The sequence below is a fragment of the Nanorana parkeri genome, unplaced genomic scaffold (assembly GCF_000935625.1).
Source record: "Nanorana parkeri isolate BGI_ZX_2015 unplaced genomic scaffold, ASM93562v1 scaffold240, whole genome shotgun sequence".
In the NCBI taxonomy this organism is placed as follows: domain Eukaryota; kingdom Metazoa; phylum Chordata; class Amphibia; order Anura; family Dicroglossidae; genus Nanorana; species Nanorana parkeri.
Genome location: NW_017306508.1, coordinates 314,037 through 331,275, shown reverse-complemented (window position 1 = coordinate 331,275; position 17,239 = coordinate 314,037). Strand labels below are relative to the sequence as shown.

Sequence of the window (17,239 nt, the reverse complement as noted above, 5' to 3'; positions counted from 1 at the left end):
AAAAACTACCAAAAAAAAAAAAAAAAAAAAAAACTTTTGTCCATTTTCCAGTATCTCAGCCTCATCTTAAAGCCGCGGTGTCTTATTTCCAGAAGCGAATGCTCCAAGGTTACATTAGAAAAGGCCGGAGCAACTGTTCCTCATTAATCTTTAATACAGGGGGCCCGCACAGCAACTGCGTTGCGAGACCCCCTTTGCCGGGCATGAGGCAACCCCCTCCCCCCCCACCAATTGTTTCTCCACTTAAAGGACGGGGCCCGGCGAGGCGAGTGGAGATAGCATTTCATTTAGAACACACATCAGCATTCAAGTCTCACGACTCACGAAGTGATGCGCCAAAATACCCCCTTCAAAACAAAAAAAAGCAGAAGCGTAGCAAAACAAACAAAAATATATTCTGCATCTCTGCTCGGCTGTCTGACGAGACGGCCTGATGAAATTACCTTTAGGGAGGAATAAGCGGGCAGGCAAGCGAGAGGATTTACATGCAGTAAACACAGTATTGATCGAAGCATCTGCTGCATTGCAACAAACAAGGGGGACGAAGGGGGTTAAAAAAAAAAAAAATACAGCCTTGACACCACCTTTGGTCAAAATAAAGTGCGTGAAACGCACGGCACCCTGCTGAACGCTTATCGTGAAATTAAACTCACGCAGTTACTCTAAGAGCAAATGTTTTTCCAGCTCAAACGTTTGGCTGGCAGGCCGGCCGGATCTGTAAATAAACGCAGAGGAGCAGCGAGCGGTGAAAATAGCTTCCACGAGGTGCGTGCTGCAAGCAGCGACGCAGAAGCCAGCAGAAGGGGGATCCCTGCTCATTCTTGCAGCAGCACAATCACGCTACAAGAAAAGCCATTCATAGCTCGGCACTCCAAACCGAGCTTTGCCAAAGGAGGGGGGCTCAGCGTTATGCGAAGACCCCTTCAGCGCATTAGGGATACGTAACTGGCTCACCACAGTCATAAGCGCTTAGTAATTTGCATCTGTACACAATGAAATTGCAGGGATTTCCCTTAAGTCTGTATTATGATGAGCTTACAAGGTAGAGCAGAAAATATGTCCGTCCGTCCCCCCGATTGGCAACATGGCCAGCGAGACGGACACGGTTTCATTCCACAGCACTGTACAGAAAGCCGGGGGGGGGAAAAAAAAGGGAGCTTTAGTCTTCAGCGGCCAATCGGAATGCAGCAATTGTGTAATGGCGACAGGCCACTGACCTCTGCTAGGTTAGGCCTTGCTGCATGTACCAGTCCCTTCTGCATCACAGCGTGACAAGGGAATTGTGGAGCTAAAACCCTGTGTGGCAAGCATCAGATGGAAGCAGGCAATCCCAGGTTGCCTACCAGACACTGACACCATGAATGGGTTCAGCTTCATTTTCCGGGAGCCAGGAAATGACAGCAGTAGCAGTGACCGGTCTGTATTACAGGAAGCTCCAAGTCTCGCACTGGAATACTGCACAGATCTGCAAGAAACACACAAAGCTCACCGAGATTCAAGAGGAACACACACACGAAATCTTGTATTTAGACAATATTTGCTTGTCCCCAAGCTCAGTTTTATAGATTTTTAACTTGGTTCAGCCAAATCCAGACACCTTTCCCTGATCATACCCTGATCCTGGACCTTCCTGCAGACTACAGTGCAAATACATAATACAGCCCAGTCAATGGCCTGCCCCAGCCTGTGATTGGACAATGAAGGACCATCAGCTTGCCGACAGAGGTCATCATTCCGCTCGCCTCCTGCGAGTACATTCACTCTGCTAGAATGACAACAGCAGTGTGCAGAGCAGCAGAATCTGATTGGCTCCTAGTGCTGACCCTCCATCCCCCAGTGTTGTGCTGTGCAGGGCATTACAGGAGGATTACATCAGGATAGATTCAGATACTTCTCTAAGGTGCATCCAAAACACATTTCAAGATTTTCTAAAGGCATACTACTATTTTTTTGATTTAACCAATACATCTCTCAGGTACCCTTGTGTCCCCCAACTTTTATTGGAAAAGTATCCAAAGACCCCCACGGGAGGCCTAAGCACTGGTCACATGATGGCGAGTGTGCATGCCTACGATTATGGTCACATGACCTGCACAGGAACAAGCTTAGGCTGCTCATTCCATCATCCTGTAGCCCCCCACTTCAGGTCTTCCCATACTGAACTATGGAAAAGGAATTACTCCAATTGGTTGCTTTGGCCAATGCAGATAATGCTTCCCTCATTGATAAAAATGGGACTCATGTTAAAGCTAAACACAGGAACAATTGCAGTTGACTGTGACTGGACAGTAAGAGAGAAGCAGCAGACCGATGAGCATCTTTCCGTCACTCTGCTCTTTCCTGCCATCAGCATGTTTCTTGTTAGCACATGATTGGCTCCTGCAGCACAGGATTGGCTCCTTGTGCTGCTTCTCCCTCTCCTGATATGAGCTCTGCTATACAGGGGATTGAAGGGGTCCGATTCCCCTGAAGTCAAGATTTTGGTTCTTGTACTCCTTGCATTACAAGTACATTTCACAATGTATTCATGAATACAGAGCTGTATTATTGCGTGCGTTTTCTATCTGGCGTTCACATCTTCCCATCAATGTGAGTTCAGTGGCAGACATGAAAGCTGTTTATGCAGCCGCCAGCCACACATGTTCTGGTGACATCAGCCGAACATAAGGACGTCTTCAGTAAAAGTTCCCTAAAAATGTCCTCACATTATACTGAAATACAAGAAAAAAACCTGAGAATCTGGACTAGTTATAGACAATAGGGTGTCCTGTTTTAGGAGGCCTGCAGTCAAAATTTCAAGGCCACAAAAAAAATGGTATTTACTAAAAAAAATATGTAATAACCTTTAGGCCTCGTTCACACTAAAAATATATGGTTTATAGGCCATTTTTAAACGCATATAAATGCATGTAAAGTAATATTAATCTCTCATACTCCAATAATGAATCCAGTTCTAATAAATATACATCGCCCAGCAAAGTATTTCTGGATATCCTTTCCCCAAGCACTTAGTCATGTTTCCAAAACAGCTCCAACTCTCAGCTCTACTTCCCTGAACTTCCTGTCCAGTACAAGATCACAAGGGACAGAGCAGTCTCCAGCACCTGACCATCTACTAGCTTGGAGAAGGGAGGATGAAGGAGAGGGGGGACAGAGTCAAGACTTGCCTTGTGCGCCTCTGCTTGTGGACACACACAGGTGGCTCCATAGGACCCTGCAAGGGTAAAGAGCCACCCTAAAACAGGATATCAGTGGCCAGGTAATTGTCTAATTAACATCTTTGTAAAAAAAAAGAAAAAAAAGCATTGGAACGCATCAAAAATGCAAGCACGTCAATACGCATCAAAACAGATCGCAATGCAAATGCGCAGATGCTAGCAGTTGTGACGCAGTTTCTGGTGTGAACTAACCCTAAGAACTCCACTATTTTCTAATGGTCAATGGTCTGTGTACACACCTGAGAGTTGCGTTTCTTTGGGAAAGCTTTTTTTCAGGCAGGATCAAACATTTAATGGTAGCGGCCCAAAAAAAAAAAAAAATGTATGCGACACACATTTTTAACGCAGTTTCACACCAAACAACTGTAGCCTCCCACTGGCCAACAACAAACACTAAACAAAAGTCACCTGAAAGCCCTGACAAGGACCTGTGAATGGGAGTTATTGTTTTCTAGGCTTGTGGCCGATTTCTCAGCACCATGGAGCTACATAGAAAACATTATTAAACACGAATGACTTGTAACAGAGAAAGTCACACAATGGTGCCGGGAATCGCAACAATGTATCCGGGTGCAAGAAATACACTTTTACATTATGTGCCATCATCAGATTGTTTTAGACCTCATTCACACGAGAAAAAGCCGTATCGGGAAGCTCCCGGGAAGGACAGGGGCTCCGTGTGATTAGTACGCAACCCCCGTCCTTCTCTATAGGAGTACGTGGCCGTACGCCGCCCTACGCTCACCTGCCCTGCACATCCATACTCATGCAGATGGATCCTGTCCGAGCCGGGACACCCGGACCCGTACAGACCTGCACATGGGGTGAGCGTACGGCCGCGTGGTTCCATAGAGAAGGACAGGGGCTGCATACTAAACACACGGAGCACCTGTCCTTCCCAGGAGCTGCCCCAAACGGCCGTGCACGCAGCACAGAGCTGTACGTGTCGGCTTCTCGTGTGAATGAGGCCTTAAAAGTGACACTAAACTCAGGAGTGAAATCTAAAACAAAAACAAAAAAATTGTTAATAAAGTACTTAAATGTATCTTATTTGTGTATCACTCGGCTGTAGATCCTCAAATCATCTCTGAATTGGTGCCGACACTGTCCTTCCTTCTGATGGGTGGCTACTTTTGTTCCCCATGGTCCCTGTGTGTGTTGTAAAGTAGTCACCGCTCCAAGCTCACGCCTGTGATGGATTACAATCTCATGTATAGTTTACTTATTTGTATTGAGATTGTAGTCCATCACAGGAGTGAGCTTGGAGCGGGGACTACTTTACAACACACACAGGGACCATGGGGAACAAAAGTAGCCCCCCTCCAGAAGGGCAGTGTCAGCACCAATTCAGAGATGATTTGAGGATCTACAGCCGAGTGATACACAAATAAGACACAATTTTGTTCATAAAAGGTACTTGAATGTAGGTTTAATATTTACCTCCGGAGTTTGAGGCACTTTAAGGAACCATTAAAGGCTCCTGTATGGCAGTCTAAAGAACTCCCAAATCCAGTCACTACCTTCCCTGATTGAGCCAAATCCTCCTCCATCTGTGTCTCACACACTCCCCCTCCCAGACGATGCAGCTCACAGTGGGAGGGTTTCAGCTACAGAAACAATGCTGTCAATCCAGAAAACAGTGGGCGGGGATGGGTGTGGCCAGGGGCTGAATGACTATCTGCAGGCTTATGAATCAGCAGTAACAATGCTGTTGGCACCCATCACAGGAAGCTGCAATAGGTGGTCTTCGCTGGCAGGTGTTGGTAGGGCTTTGCAGGGTGAATATGAAAACTGAGCGCAGATGCACTTATAATGAAATGCTGTAGTAAAATGTTTTTCTTTGAGAGGTCACAGCGCTGATCTAAAGTTAACTCCCTGCAAAGCAGCGGCATACAGATTCAATAAATACATGGGAGCTGTTCTACCTGCCAAAGGATTTGTATTTCTGCCCAAATGCACAGCCAGGCCGGTGACCAGACTTTTCTCTGCTACAGTTAAGCAAAAATAATAGGCCCGCTCCCCGCCCCCAGCCCGTGACTGGACAGTAAAGAAGCAGCATCACCTCTCTAATCTCTCCTCCTGCTAGCACACCTGACTGGCTCTCCCTTTTACCATTTCCAATCCTAGTCTGAGTGCTGCTGTACAGGGAAAGCAATGAACAAATGCAGGTACTCAGACTTGCTGCATTTATAATAATAAAAAAAAAAAAAGAAAAAAGCACCCTACTCCTGCAAGTTGCGGTATAACCCATCAGTACACAGATCATGATCTCTACTGTGTCCTTCAATGAACAAAAGAAAAAAAATACAATTTGCTATAATGAATACACCGAGTTTATTTGTGATGTTTACATCTGCCTGAAGTTCACGTGCCACAAAAGAAATGTGAGTAGCTGTAGCTGACCCGTCCTGGAAAAAATTCTAGTGGCCTGGCTGTCAGATGCCAGCACATGATTTTCCAGCTAGTTGAAAAATTATTCTCTATAGAAGATTGTAGGAGAGCTTCTATCAACGGACAATCGTGTCGAATATTATAGTCCGACGTAGGCCACAGACATAGCAAATTTTTTTTAGGCAATTTCAACAAGATTTTAAAAACCTAAAAATTTGATTGAATGAATCAAGGTAACCAGTCATTAACAAAATAAACTATTAAGCAATCTACTGGATTAAAATTACCTGAAAATACAGGATTGTCCTTGAAAATTTGCATTCTGGCTTTCCTCCTTCAATGGCCATCTTAAACTGTACATAAAAAAAGGCAACAAAATTTTGGATAGAGTGGGGAAAAGGGTTAGGACCCTCCATCAAGTTTTTACGGCTGTCCATTGTCCTCGATTTCCCCATTTGTCCTGGATGACTGCCATCACCGAGACAAAAACTGGGACAGGAGGCAATTAAACATTTTTGTTGCGGTGACAAATGTCTAAGGGTAACCACAAAAGTGTGTTCGTTACCATTGCAACTGGCCGATATTGCACGTGGAGGCACGGTATTGTTTCCTGTCACGTAACCACAAACACTTCAAATCTCAGGCAGTGTGTGACACCCCCCTGCATTCCCTCCCTTTGCAGCAGTCGAGATTCGTCCATCCCCACTAAACAGCGTGAATGGGGGAATCGGTTAGGTTGGCTACACACTGAGCGAATTTTGGCTTGTTCCTGATGATCCGACCAAAACTCACCTAGTGGGTGGCCCTGTCTGTCGCCTCCCACACACAATCAAAAGGAGGTGGGCAGAAAACTCAGTGGTCAAAGAGCACCTCCGTCCAATCAGACGCTGGCACCATTCAAGTATTTTGACAGCCAGTGGGCTTGACTGTCAATAATCAATAGCTGCAATGGGAGATTCCTCCATCCTTGTTGTTTAGCCTGGATGGAGGAACCAGTTTCCTCAAATCAGCCCAAAGATTGAAGAAGAAAATCTAATGCACGCCCCGCTTTACATACAGATAATTGGGGGGGGGGGGTCTGAGAGAGGAATTGTCTTTGCAAGGTTTCCTCATTTCCTGTTGGGTCTCCAGGGCAGGAAGTTAAAGAAAGTCTGCCTAGCAGGACACAATCAAAAGAGAACCTCATAGACTTTTTAACCCTTTTCTATGCTATCCAAAAAAAGGTTTTGGCTATACATACACTGCGATTACCAAGCAAATGATAGAAAAGAACAACCAATGACCCTAAGGCCCCTTTCACACGGATCCCTTCCTGATCACTGCATTACGGAGCAGATGTCACCACTGTGAAATCTGTCTCCATCCAGTTTTTTTCCTCCAAAAGAACTAAAGCTGCCAGACCCCATGTCTGTCTATGGGAAGTCGGATGTAAGCGCATGTGTGTTCTTTTACATCAGATGACCCCTGACCCGGCAAAAATCAGGTCCAGTGAAACAGATCTCTGATGCGTTTTTGTTTCCGGACCCGGCCGGAGTCAGGGGGTAACCGGGCATCCGTATACACGCGGCTGCTCATAGACCATCATTGGGTGCCTTATCAGACAGAGCGACACACGGATAGAAGAGTCGTCTCCTCGCACATTCCTCGCTGCAAGGCTGGAGATAGACTGAGACCAGCACAGCTGCTTCACCCATTCAGAGCAAATTCCACACACTGCGTGAGTCAATTATTACCCTGCATTTAGAAAACACCAACATATGTGGAGCCCACTCACTTCTCAGCTACACATCATGCAGCCCGACTCCCCTTCAGGCTGAAAGCATGTCGGGTTTGTACACAGCTTCGGCACCTAGCCCTCGCTTGGCTTTAAATAAGAAAAACACAACAATATAACCAATCTGCTTCATCTAAATGCAAACATTATGAAAGGAGAAAAAAGGAAACAAAAAAAAAAAACAAAAAAAAAACAAAAAAACACAAAAACCCCATTATATGCCCCAGGTACCCAGACCTGCCCTTTCCAAGAATAGGGCCACGTGACAATACACATCTCTATTGTTACAGACAATCAAGCAGCCCGTGAATTGCATTTGGTGCTCCAACACCGAGTGTAATCTTGAAGGACGAGGACAAAAAAACACCTTGTTAAGCAGACAATGCATCGGACGGCCTTTTTCTTTTCTTGGCCGACCTGGTCAGAAGCAGGAAGTGGAACGGAACCAGTGTTTGCATATATTGTGTGTACATTAGGAACTAGACGCTGCATAAAGTAGGAGTAACAAAGGAGTAGAGCTGGGGATAACTTTTACAGGGAAGACATGTCCACACGACAGTGAATTGCTCAGCATTCATTTATAGGGAGCCAACATACGACTAATGTCCATTGTCAGGGTGCTGGAACCATCTGCATGAAGCATACTAGAGAAGGCACAATAGGAACCCCAAAACACTACAGGGGGGGGGCAAAGGATTTTCGGGAAAATGGAGCAGGAGGGGTGCAGAGTGTTCATTGCAAGCAAGGGGATAGAGCAAGGATAATGAGGAATACTGAGATACAAGTGCTTGACAGAGGAATGCAGCAGACTTGGAGTAAAAAAAAAAAAAGGCCCGACAGTCAGGGGGTTCAGCAGGTAGGGGTGACCAGCCCCAGGCTGTAAACACGTAGGTTCTGGCAGTTGAGAGATTACTGGTGGGTGGGGTGATAGATATGTTTGGAGAAGACTACACAAGAAATACAGAAAGCTTAGAACAAACAAAGATATGTTTTGTAGTCCAACTGTGATTGCTTCACATTCATTTCCTGTCCATTGGCACCAGGCTGAAGGTGCAAGGAAATATTGGGAGGCCAGGCATTAGCCTGATGAAAAGCAGCAGGGGAAGAAGTACAGATATTAGGAACCCGGAAAAACACTGGAGTGCCGGGAAGGGAATGTAACCGAGATAGTAGAAGCTCAGTGCTGGGCACATACAGAGAAATGGTACAAACAAGGAAAAGCTGTGAGCTCTGATAATGGAAGAATGCCAGGAGGTGGAGGAGAACTGCTCGAGGGTCTGTGCTGGGCAAGGGTACTATAGGGGTACTGAAGGATCTGTGTAGGGCAAGGATACAGTAGGGGTGAGCTGGAACCTCAGTGTAGGACAGGGGTATGGTTGGAGGCTCAGCGAAGGAAAAAGTGCAGTAGGGGTGCTACAGGAACAGCACTGAGCAGGGATACAGACTGGCTGCTGGACGCTCAGAGCTGGGCAAGGGTACAGTTGGTGCTGGAGGCTGAGAGCTGGTCAGGAGTACAATAAGGGTGCTGGAGGCTGAGAGCTGGTCAGGAGTACAATAAGGGTGCTGGAGGCTGAGAGCTGGTCAGGAGTACAATAAGGGTGCTGGAGGCTGAGAGCTGGGCAGGAGTACAATAAGGGTGCTGGAGGCTGAGAGCTGGGCAGGAGTGCAGTAAGCTCAGAGTTTGTAGCAGCAGAGGACAGGAAATACAAGCAGGGATACAAAAGGTGCTGAATAAGTACATTAGGCACACTGCTGTACAAAGAGCACAAAAGAACAAGCAAACCTTAGTGCTGAGCCCTGAAGAACTGATCAGAGGGTGCAATGGGGTGCAGGATTTAGGTAGCAGGCTTTGTATTGAGAATAGGGTAGTAGATATAGAATGGGGTTATAGGCTCAGAATTGGGTCAGTGTTGTAGATTGGTGATGGTGCAGGGTATATGCTTTGTATTGAGAATAGGGTAGTAGATGGATGGGGGGGGGTACAGGTTATAGGCCAAGTCCGAATTGGGGTCAGTGTTGTAGAATTATGATGGATGGGTGGGGTAGGGTATAGAAGAAGTGTTGAGATTGGGGTAGGTGTTGTTCAATGATAGAGGATGATGGGGGGGTTGTAGGCCCAGTACAAGGAATTGGGTAGGTGATGATTGGTGTTAAGGGGGTTGCAGGGGCTCAGTTCTGGCATTGGGGTAGGTGCTGTAGACTGATGATCGGGGGTGTCTGCAGGCTCAGTACTGAACAATGAGCGCTCGAAGGATAATGGAGGCTCCGTGTTGGAGAATGGAAGCTCAGCATCGGCCAGGGGTAACAGATCTCTACTAGGTGCCGTCGCTGCTGCATGACCTCTTGTAGGGACGAGCTGTCAATCATCCCAGATGGAAATGAATGGGCTGAGGAGCCATAGACAAAGACCGGCTGTGAGCTGTGCAGACCCTATCAGAGCTCCTCACCTCATGGTGTCCGGTCTCCTCTCCCTCCGCCGCTGCTGCTGCTAGTGAATGGAGGCGCTCCTCTCCCCGGTTCCCGGTGCGCAGACAGGGAGTGGCATCCGAGCGCGGTACCGAGACTCCCCAGCACTCCGTTACGGGCAAAAATTTTCTGTGTACCGGCCAATGACAACAATACAGCTCCCAGGTCCGTCCCGGTGCAGCTCTGGCCGCGCCCACTGTGCCATGCTCAGCTGTTCGAGCACGGTAGAAAAAAGGGAAACCTGCGTCTGCCGAGGGGGGGTGACGTCATAATGCATTAGAACCCAGGGAAACTCCTCCTCTGCCAGCTGCGCCGAGCACATGGAACGCTGCAGATCCCCGATCCTTTAATGTTGTTACATTTAATTCATTAGGAGCAGTGCAAGGATCGGGATGACGGTGCTGGCAGCCCACTGACGTTAGATCCATTTCTATAGAAGAACCAGTTCTGCAGAAGTCTATATAGGATATGAGACCAACGACCTCAGCCCCTGCCCCTGAGGAGTTCACAATCTAACAATGACATGTGCAGAAGTTACTGATTGAGAATTTCTTCCAGAACAATTTTATTGATGAGCAGGTTTTTCTCGCTGGATTAAGGGCCACATGGCTAAACGCATGGCAGCCGGGAGTTGCATAAGGGTGCTATTAAATGGATGGCAACGCATCAATGCATGGTACTGCACGCCAGGTGCGCTGTGCGAAAGCATATACTAAACACGGATACTGTTGGTGCAGTTAATCCTCGCAGCGGGGCTTTACCATTCACTTATGTCTAGGACTGCTGTAAAGGACTTTCACTTACCTGATCCCCACCCCCAATGGCTTCAAGACAGGCACCAACAGCCTCCTCTCCAGTATGGTGATTGGAAGTCCTATTCATTTCCATAATCGAATCTTATAATCAAAGGAAATTTTGGACGACATTCATCAAATCTCTGATGGCATATGTCGAATGTTCTGATGAGATTTTTTCTGTATGAACATTCATACAAAAATCTATCATTGTGCGGCCTCAGCTTCATCTTGTGGCGCAATGCCACGTAAACGGCATTCGCCCCGCTGTACGCTGAGCAGAAGTTTTATTCATGAGCCCCTTAGCCTCTCAGTCTAACACTGTGAACATGCTTACTGGAGAATAGAGCACAAGGACGACCTCAACGTGCTCCTTTCATGTCCAACTCAGGGGCGTAACTAGAAATCACAGGTTCCCGAAGCAAAATTTTGTATGGGGCCCTGTGATTTCTAGTTACACCCCTTGCAGAGCCCACCTGAGATCCCACACCGCACACCTGAGAATGACACTGTAGAGCCCACCATAGACTCTATGGTGGGCTCTGCAGGGTGTCAGGTGGGCTGGTCACACCTCTTACCTGTCAGCCCCGATGCACTGTCAGCCTTCTCCACCGCCGGGCCCCACCTCCTCATCCTCCACAGTCGCTGGCGGGCCTCGCTTCCTCCTCCGCTGGCGGGCACTGCCACCTCCTCGGTCACCCGCCTCTTCCACCACAGCCAGGCCTGGCCTCTTCCTACTCCACCGTCGTCAGGCCCTGGCCTCCTCCACCGCAGCTGTCACTGACTCTGACAGCGGCACGTTCCTCCTCATAGCTGCCAGTGACAGCCAGCAGCCTGCAATGCCATAGCGGCATCAGGGGGACCCCTTTGTTCTTCATCCTGGCCGGGCCTCCCTGTGCCCTGGCCCCATAGCCGCCGCCTGGGTTGCTATGGCGATAGTTCCGCCACTGGTCCAACTACAAGCTGAGGGAGGTCCTGAACCTGGCTGAATTGCTTTACTGGAATATAGTCTGCAGGGGTCCAGGACCTGGCTTTAGTATCTAAATTGGGTCCCTGATCTGCAAGACCTGCTGGACAGAATTGCAAATCCTTTGGCAGGTAAAAAAACGGTTCACTTAGATAAATCGCAGTCGTGTATTAAGCTGCTTACTTGTTTTTCAGTTTTAATAAAACCAATACTAAAAAGTAGTTCTGCCAGAAAGTTTGTTCCTTATGACTATATAAATCATCGGTCCAGGGTTAATCCGGAATTGATGAGGAAACCTTTTATCATGGCATTGCAGATTTTACTTCGCCTCAGGCCATTGTCTTATTGCTGCGGGACAGATCCGCTGTTTGTGTAAGACGAAAACAAAAAAAACTTTTGAAACTTTTCTGCCTCCGACATCGGTCTTTCATTTTCCATGACGCACCTGAATTGAGAGTGCTTCGCTAATGGCTATTTGGCTGAAGAAGAAGCAAAGTATTAGGAAGGATTCAATACAAATCATGTCATTTGTTCCCGTCATTTGGGACTTTGTAAAAATAGATGCATTAGGACTAAGGATAGGCAATCTCAGCTGTTGTGGAACTACAAGTCCCATGGGGCATTGCAAGACTCTGACAGCCACAGGCAAGACTCCCAGAGGTGAAGGAATGATAGGATTTGTAGTTTCAGCATAGTTGGCGTTAGACATGTGCGATTCGTTCCGAATCGAAATTCGAAAGAAATTTCGGAGATTCAGATGTATCCGAATTACAGATATAACGAATTACAGATATTCCTCTTAAATGTCACTTTGCTGCAACGAACAAAGCGAAAACAAACTGAAATTGAAACGTAATTTCGTACAGACTACCGCTAACTAATTGCGTCCAAATTCCGAAACGAATTGACTTTCGGACCCGAAAAACGAAATAACGTAAAATCCGAATCGAAACAAAACAATTTTTTTGCTGGTGCACATGTCTAGTTGGCATGCCGAGGTTGCCTACTGCTGCATTAGGAAGACAATAATATGAAGCTTTGCTTGGATCCCAGCTCTAGCCTGCAACAACTCTAAAAGCCTCTCACATCTGTTTGCCTGTGTGGATTAGGGACTGATGGGACCACTGCAGGAAATGACTCTCACTGCTGATCAGTATCATTATTATGTTGGGATAATGAAACCTCAAAACTACTCATCCACTCACTTGTTATCTCCCGTCTTGACTATTGCAACTCCCTCCTCATTGGCTTACCTCTACACAGGCTCCTCCCCCTTCAGTCTATCATGAATGCAGCTGCTAGACTCATTCACCTAGTGTCTCTCAGTGTCTGCAACCCCCCTCTGCCGATCCCTCCACTGGCTTCCATCCCTCACCCCCCTCTGCCAATCCCTCCACTGGATCCATCCCTCACCCCCCACTGCCAATCCCTCCAGTGGCTTCCATCCTCCACCCCCCTCTGCCGATCCCTGCACTGGCTTCCAATAGCCCAAGGGATAACATTCAAAATATTAACAATGACTTACAAAGCTATCCACAACTCTGCCCCCGGCTACATCTCCAACCTTGTCTCAAAATATCACCCTAACCGCCCCCTCCGCCCTTCCAAACATCTCCTGCTTTCCAGCTCCCCCGTCAACTCCTCCCATGCTCGGATTCAGGACTTCACTAGAGTCTCTCCCATCCTCTGGAACTCTTTACCCCAACCTGTCCGTCTATCTCCCACTCTGGCTGCCTTTAGGTGATCCCTTAAGACTCATCTCTTCAGCGAATCCTATCCCACCTCAAACTAACCGCTCAACCATCACATTGTCAAACAATTCATCCCGCACAGCTACCTCCTCATGTATCACTTCCCCCTCCCTTTTAGATTGTAAGCCCTCAGGGGCAGGGCCCTTCTTACCATCCTGTCTATTAACGTGCAGTTGTAACTTTGGTGCCAAGAGACCTATTTAAAAACGAGAAGTTGCTGAGTGGTCGTCAGCTAATGTGACCCCCTATATTGTTGCTTTCCTATGCTCTAAACCAGGTGGCTGACCCTGTCGGATCTTGGTCCACTGTTACTAATAATGGCTTGTATCCTGACCTCGCTTCCTGCCTGACGTTCTGGTACCTCTGCTGCCTGGTTGTTGCTGATTCTGGCTAGTCCGGACTACGGGGGTTCTGGACAGGGGGTAGAAGGGAAGCCCTCACATCACTTGGCTTTCACCAGGTACATGCCACTCCTTGTCCTGCTATACCCTGTTCTCAACTTCAGGGGGTACCGGACTAGAGGAGAAGCCCTTTCATCACAATGGCCTGTACCAGGTACGTGCCACTCCTTGTCCTGATATACCCTGTCCTCAACTTCAGGGGAGACTGGACAGGAGGTAGAGGGGAAGCCATCTTATCAGACGGCCTTTACAAGGTACCTGCTATACCCTGTTTTCAACTTCGGGGGTACTGGACTGGAAGGGAAGCCCTCTCATCTCTTGGCCTTCACCAGGTAAATGACACTCCTTGTTCTGCTATATCATGTTGTCAACTTCAAGGGGTACTGGACAGGAGGTAGAAGGGAAGCCCTCACACCGTCCTCCACCAGGTATGTGACACTCCTGCATGGTTAAGACGGGCCCTGGACCATATGGAGTCCATACAAATCTTTCATATATAAAGACAGGCTCATGCCTCCCATTTTGGTAAGATTGATTTTCCATGAAATTATGCTTATAGAGACTCAATTTGGTTGCATCCAGTTGGGGTTTGTTTGAGTTGTTAAGGAGCAGGGTTTTTTACCTTGGAGTGTTGGAAAATGTCACCAAGAGGTTTACAGGGTGTAGATCAGTTGAGTTAATACAAGAAAAGTTGAGGTTATGACTTTTCTTTTGAGTTATGTACCCAGTGTAGTTGGTTTATGCAATTTTAATTTTGTTGATGTTAACCTTTGTTCACTTTAAAATTACTGAACCACAGCCGAACATGAAAATCAGCCACTTCAAGATGCCTGTATGTAAGTTCATATCACTAGTAGAGAGCTCCGGAAGTTCCAAAGCTCCGGGCATCTAGTGTCTTCAGTAACATAAGAAAAAAAGCGTATCTAAACCCAAAAAACGAAACAAGAAATTGGTATATTATTATTAATATACAGGATTTATATAGCGCCAACAATTTGCTCAGGGCTTTACAAAATAGTGCAGACAGAACAGTTAGAATACAATCTACAATTCAGTTTCAGAACAATGGGGTTGGGAGGGCCCTGCTCGTGAGAGCTAACAATCTAGTAAGAGGGGCAAGTGATACAAAAGGTAATAATTGTTTGGATTGAGTTATGGGAGGAAGTAAAAGGCAGTTATGTTGAGATGAGGTAAGCTTCCCCGAGGAGATGGGTTTTTAAGGATATATTGCATATTACCTGTCCTTAGATGGCTTCATTAGTTTTCTTTCTTCCTTTATTTTCACCTGGCCTAGAATAACACACTTCCACTGTGTTTGTATAGGGAGCCTTAGTTGTCGCACAGGATTGACTACAAATATGTCTGCCTTTGTTCAGTTCCATTACATGGGGATAGGGAAAGTAATAGATACAGAAAAAAGGGTAACCTTGTTTTTTATTTCAGTTCGGCTCACAGGAAGTGACAACAACACAGCATTTCTGACAAAATCAACCAGTATATTCTGTACTTGCTGAAATGTTTTTAGCCTGAAAAAAAGGAAACGAATGCAGCCGCCACATCTAAGGTGTGGTAAGCTGCAATTTATTACATTTTTGTTCTTGGATTTAGTTATCCTTTAAGAGTATCTGAAGCCTGAATTATTTTTTTGGGACAGAGTAGGGAAGGGTTACAATCTCTGTCAGATTTTTTGCCATCTGTGTCCCACTGGGGAGATTTCCCTCCGCTCTCTGTCCTGTTCACACAACAGGAAGTGAGATAAAAGCTTTCCAAAGCGAGGGAAACTTCAACAATTGTCCTCTCCGGAAGACTTTGCCTTTGTTTTGATGTCAACCTATAGACTGTGCTTAGCAGACATGTACATTGAGCTCCACTTGCTCCGGTATTTCAAAAGCAAGCAGAGCACCATTGATAACAATGAGGAAAAAAGGGGAATAAGAGTAGGAGAGCCCATTGTCAAGTAGCCGGATTTTCTTTCAATCAGTGTTAAGCACCAATTTACCGAACACCATAGGCTCCACTCCGTGGACTACATTTTATGAATGGGCACAAGCACTGTGCGATGTAACACCAGAGTGTCCACTGGATAGCATTTTTTGGGGGCATTTAAATAGAAGCCAAAGTCAAACACATAAGCAGCAAGATACCGACAATCAACTCTTCCTTTCTCCCCTCTCAATCTGATTATGCGTTCATATTTTTCTGTACGTTCATTGGTAGGTAATGTTCCCAACAAACAACCCCCTGTGGTGCCTCTTTCAAGATTGAAGATTGGTGATCCACTACTGCAATCAAGGGCTGACTGATCCTGTTTCCATCCCTCATGGTGACATCATCACGACACCACTTGGGGTTCAGGGAACCTGTTAGAATCCAACCAATGTATGGCTAATGGGAAAAGTCCACGTCACCAGCCAGCAACGTGAGGACTCAAAGAAGGATCTCCCACTCTGCCCCCCAGAGGAGAGAAGACTCAGAACCCGGCATGTCACATGACAGCAGATTTAAGTTAGAGTTTGGAACATTTAGGGGTTGTTTTTTTTAATCTACTTAGCAATTAGTTTAAGGAGGGGTACCCGGTCAAGGTGCAGCTTTAATGCATCCAGCTTATAATAACACAATCTGCACTGTAGTGTTGTATATTATTCCTTTATTACAAGTATTTATATGGTGCTGTGAGTTTATGGAGAGATTTAAATACCATTTATTTTATCAGTTCCCGCCCCTGAGGAGCTTCATGTCAAAGGTCCCTATTTCACATACTGGGGCCAATTTTAGACAGCAGACAAGTAACCTACCAGCACGTCTTTTGTAGAATAGACATTCTATAACATAGAAAGTAGGAATGTACTGATACGATACTAGTAACGATATCGTTGCCAATACCGAGTATTTGGGCTTGTACTCAAATGCTCCTATACTTAGTCTATACTTAGTCTCGATACCGGAACTTCCGGTCAGAAGGAGATCGCCCTCTGACCAGCAGTGCCGAGGGAGCATGAAGCCAGCTTCCTTTCCAACCAGGAAGCTGGACGGTGGGTTATGATCTGCCTCCAGGCTTCCTTATTGGCTAGTATGCCGGCTTCACTTGCTGCTAGGCAGCCTGGCTTCCTAACCAATCAGGAAGCCAGGCGGCACATAATGATCTGTCTCCAGGCTTCCTGGTTGGTCAGGAAGCCAGCTGCCTAGGAACAAGTGTAGCCGGCTTCCTAGTCAAACAGGAAGCTGGGAAGCAGGTCATGACATGCCTCCCGGCTTTCTGATTGGCTAGGACAGCAACTTCACTTGTTGGTAGGCAACCTGGCTTCCTAACCTATCAGGAAGCCGGGCGGTACGATATGACTCTCCCCTGGGTTTCCTGATTGGTCAGGAAGCCACGTTGCCTAGAAACAAGTGAAGCCTGCTTCCATGCCAATCATGAAGCTGGGAGGCGGGTCATGGCATGCCATCTGGCTTCCTGATTGGCTAGGAAGCCTTGCT

General features: G+C 46.7%; 1 protein-coding gene across 1 annotated transcript in view; it reads right to left on the bottom strand.

The window, feature by feature from the left end:
- ENAH (enabled homolog (Drosophila)) overlaps nucleotides 1-9,997 on the bottom strand; it is an 85,178-nt gene extending 75,181 nt beyond the window's left edge. The window contains 1 exon segment of the mRNA XM_018556518.1: nucleotides 9,831-9,997. Within this exon segment, the coding sequence (XP_018412020.1) occupies nucleotides 9,831-9,835 (5 nt within the window). The 5' untranslated portion in view covers nucleotides 9,836-9,997.
- Nucleotides 9,998-17,239: the final 7,242 nt, after the last annotated feature.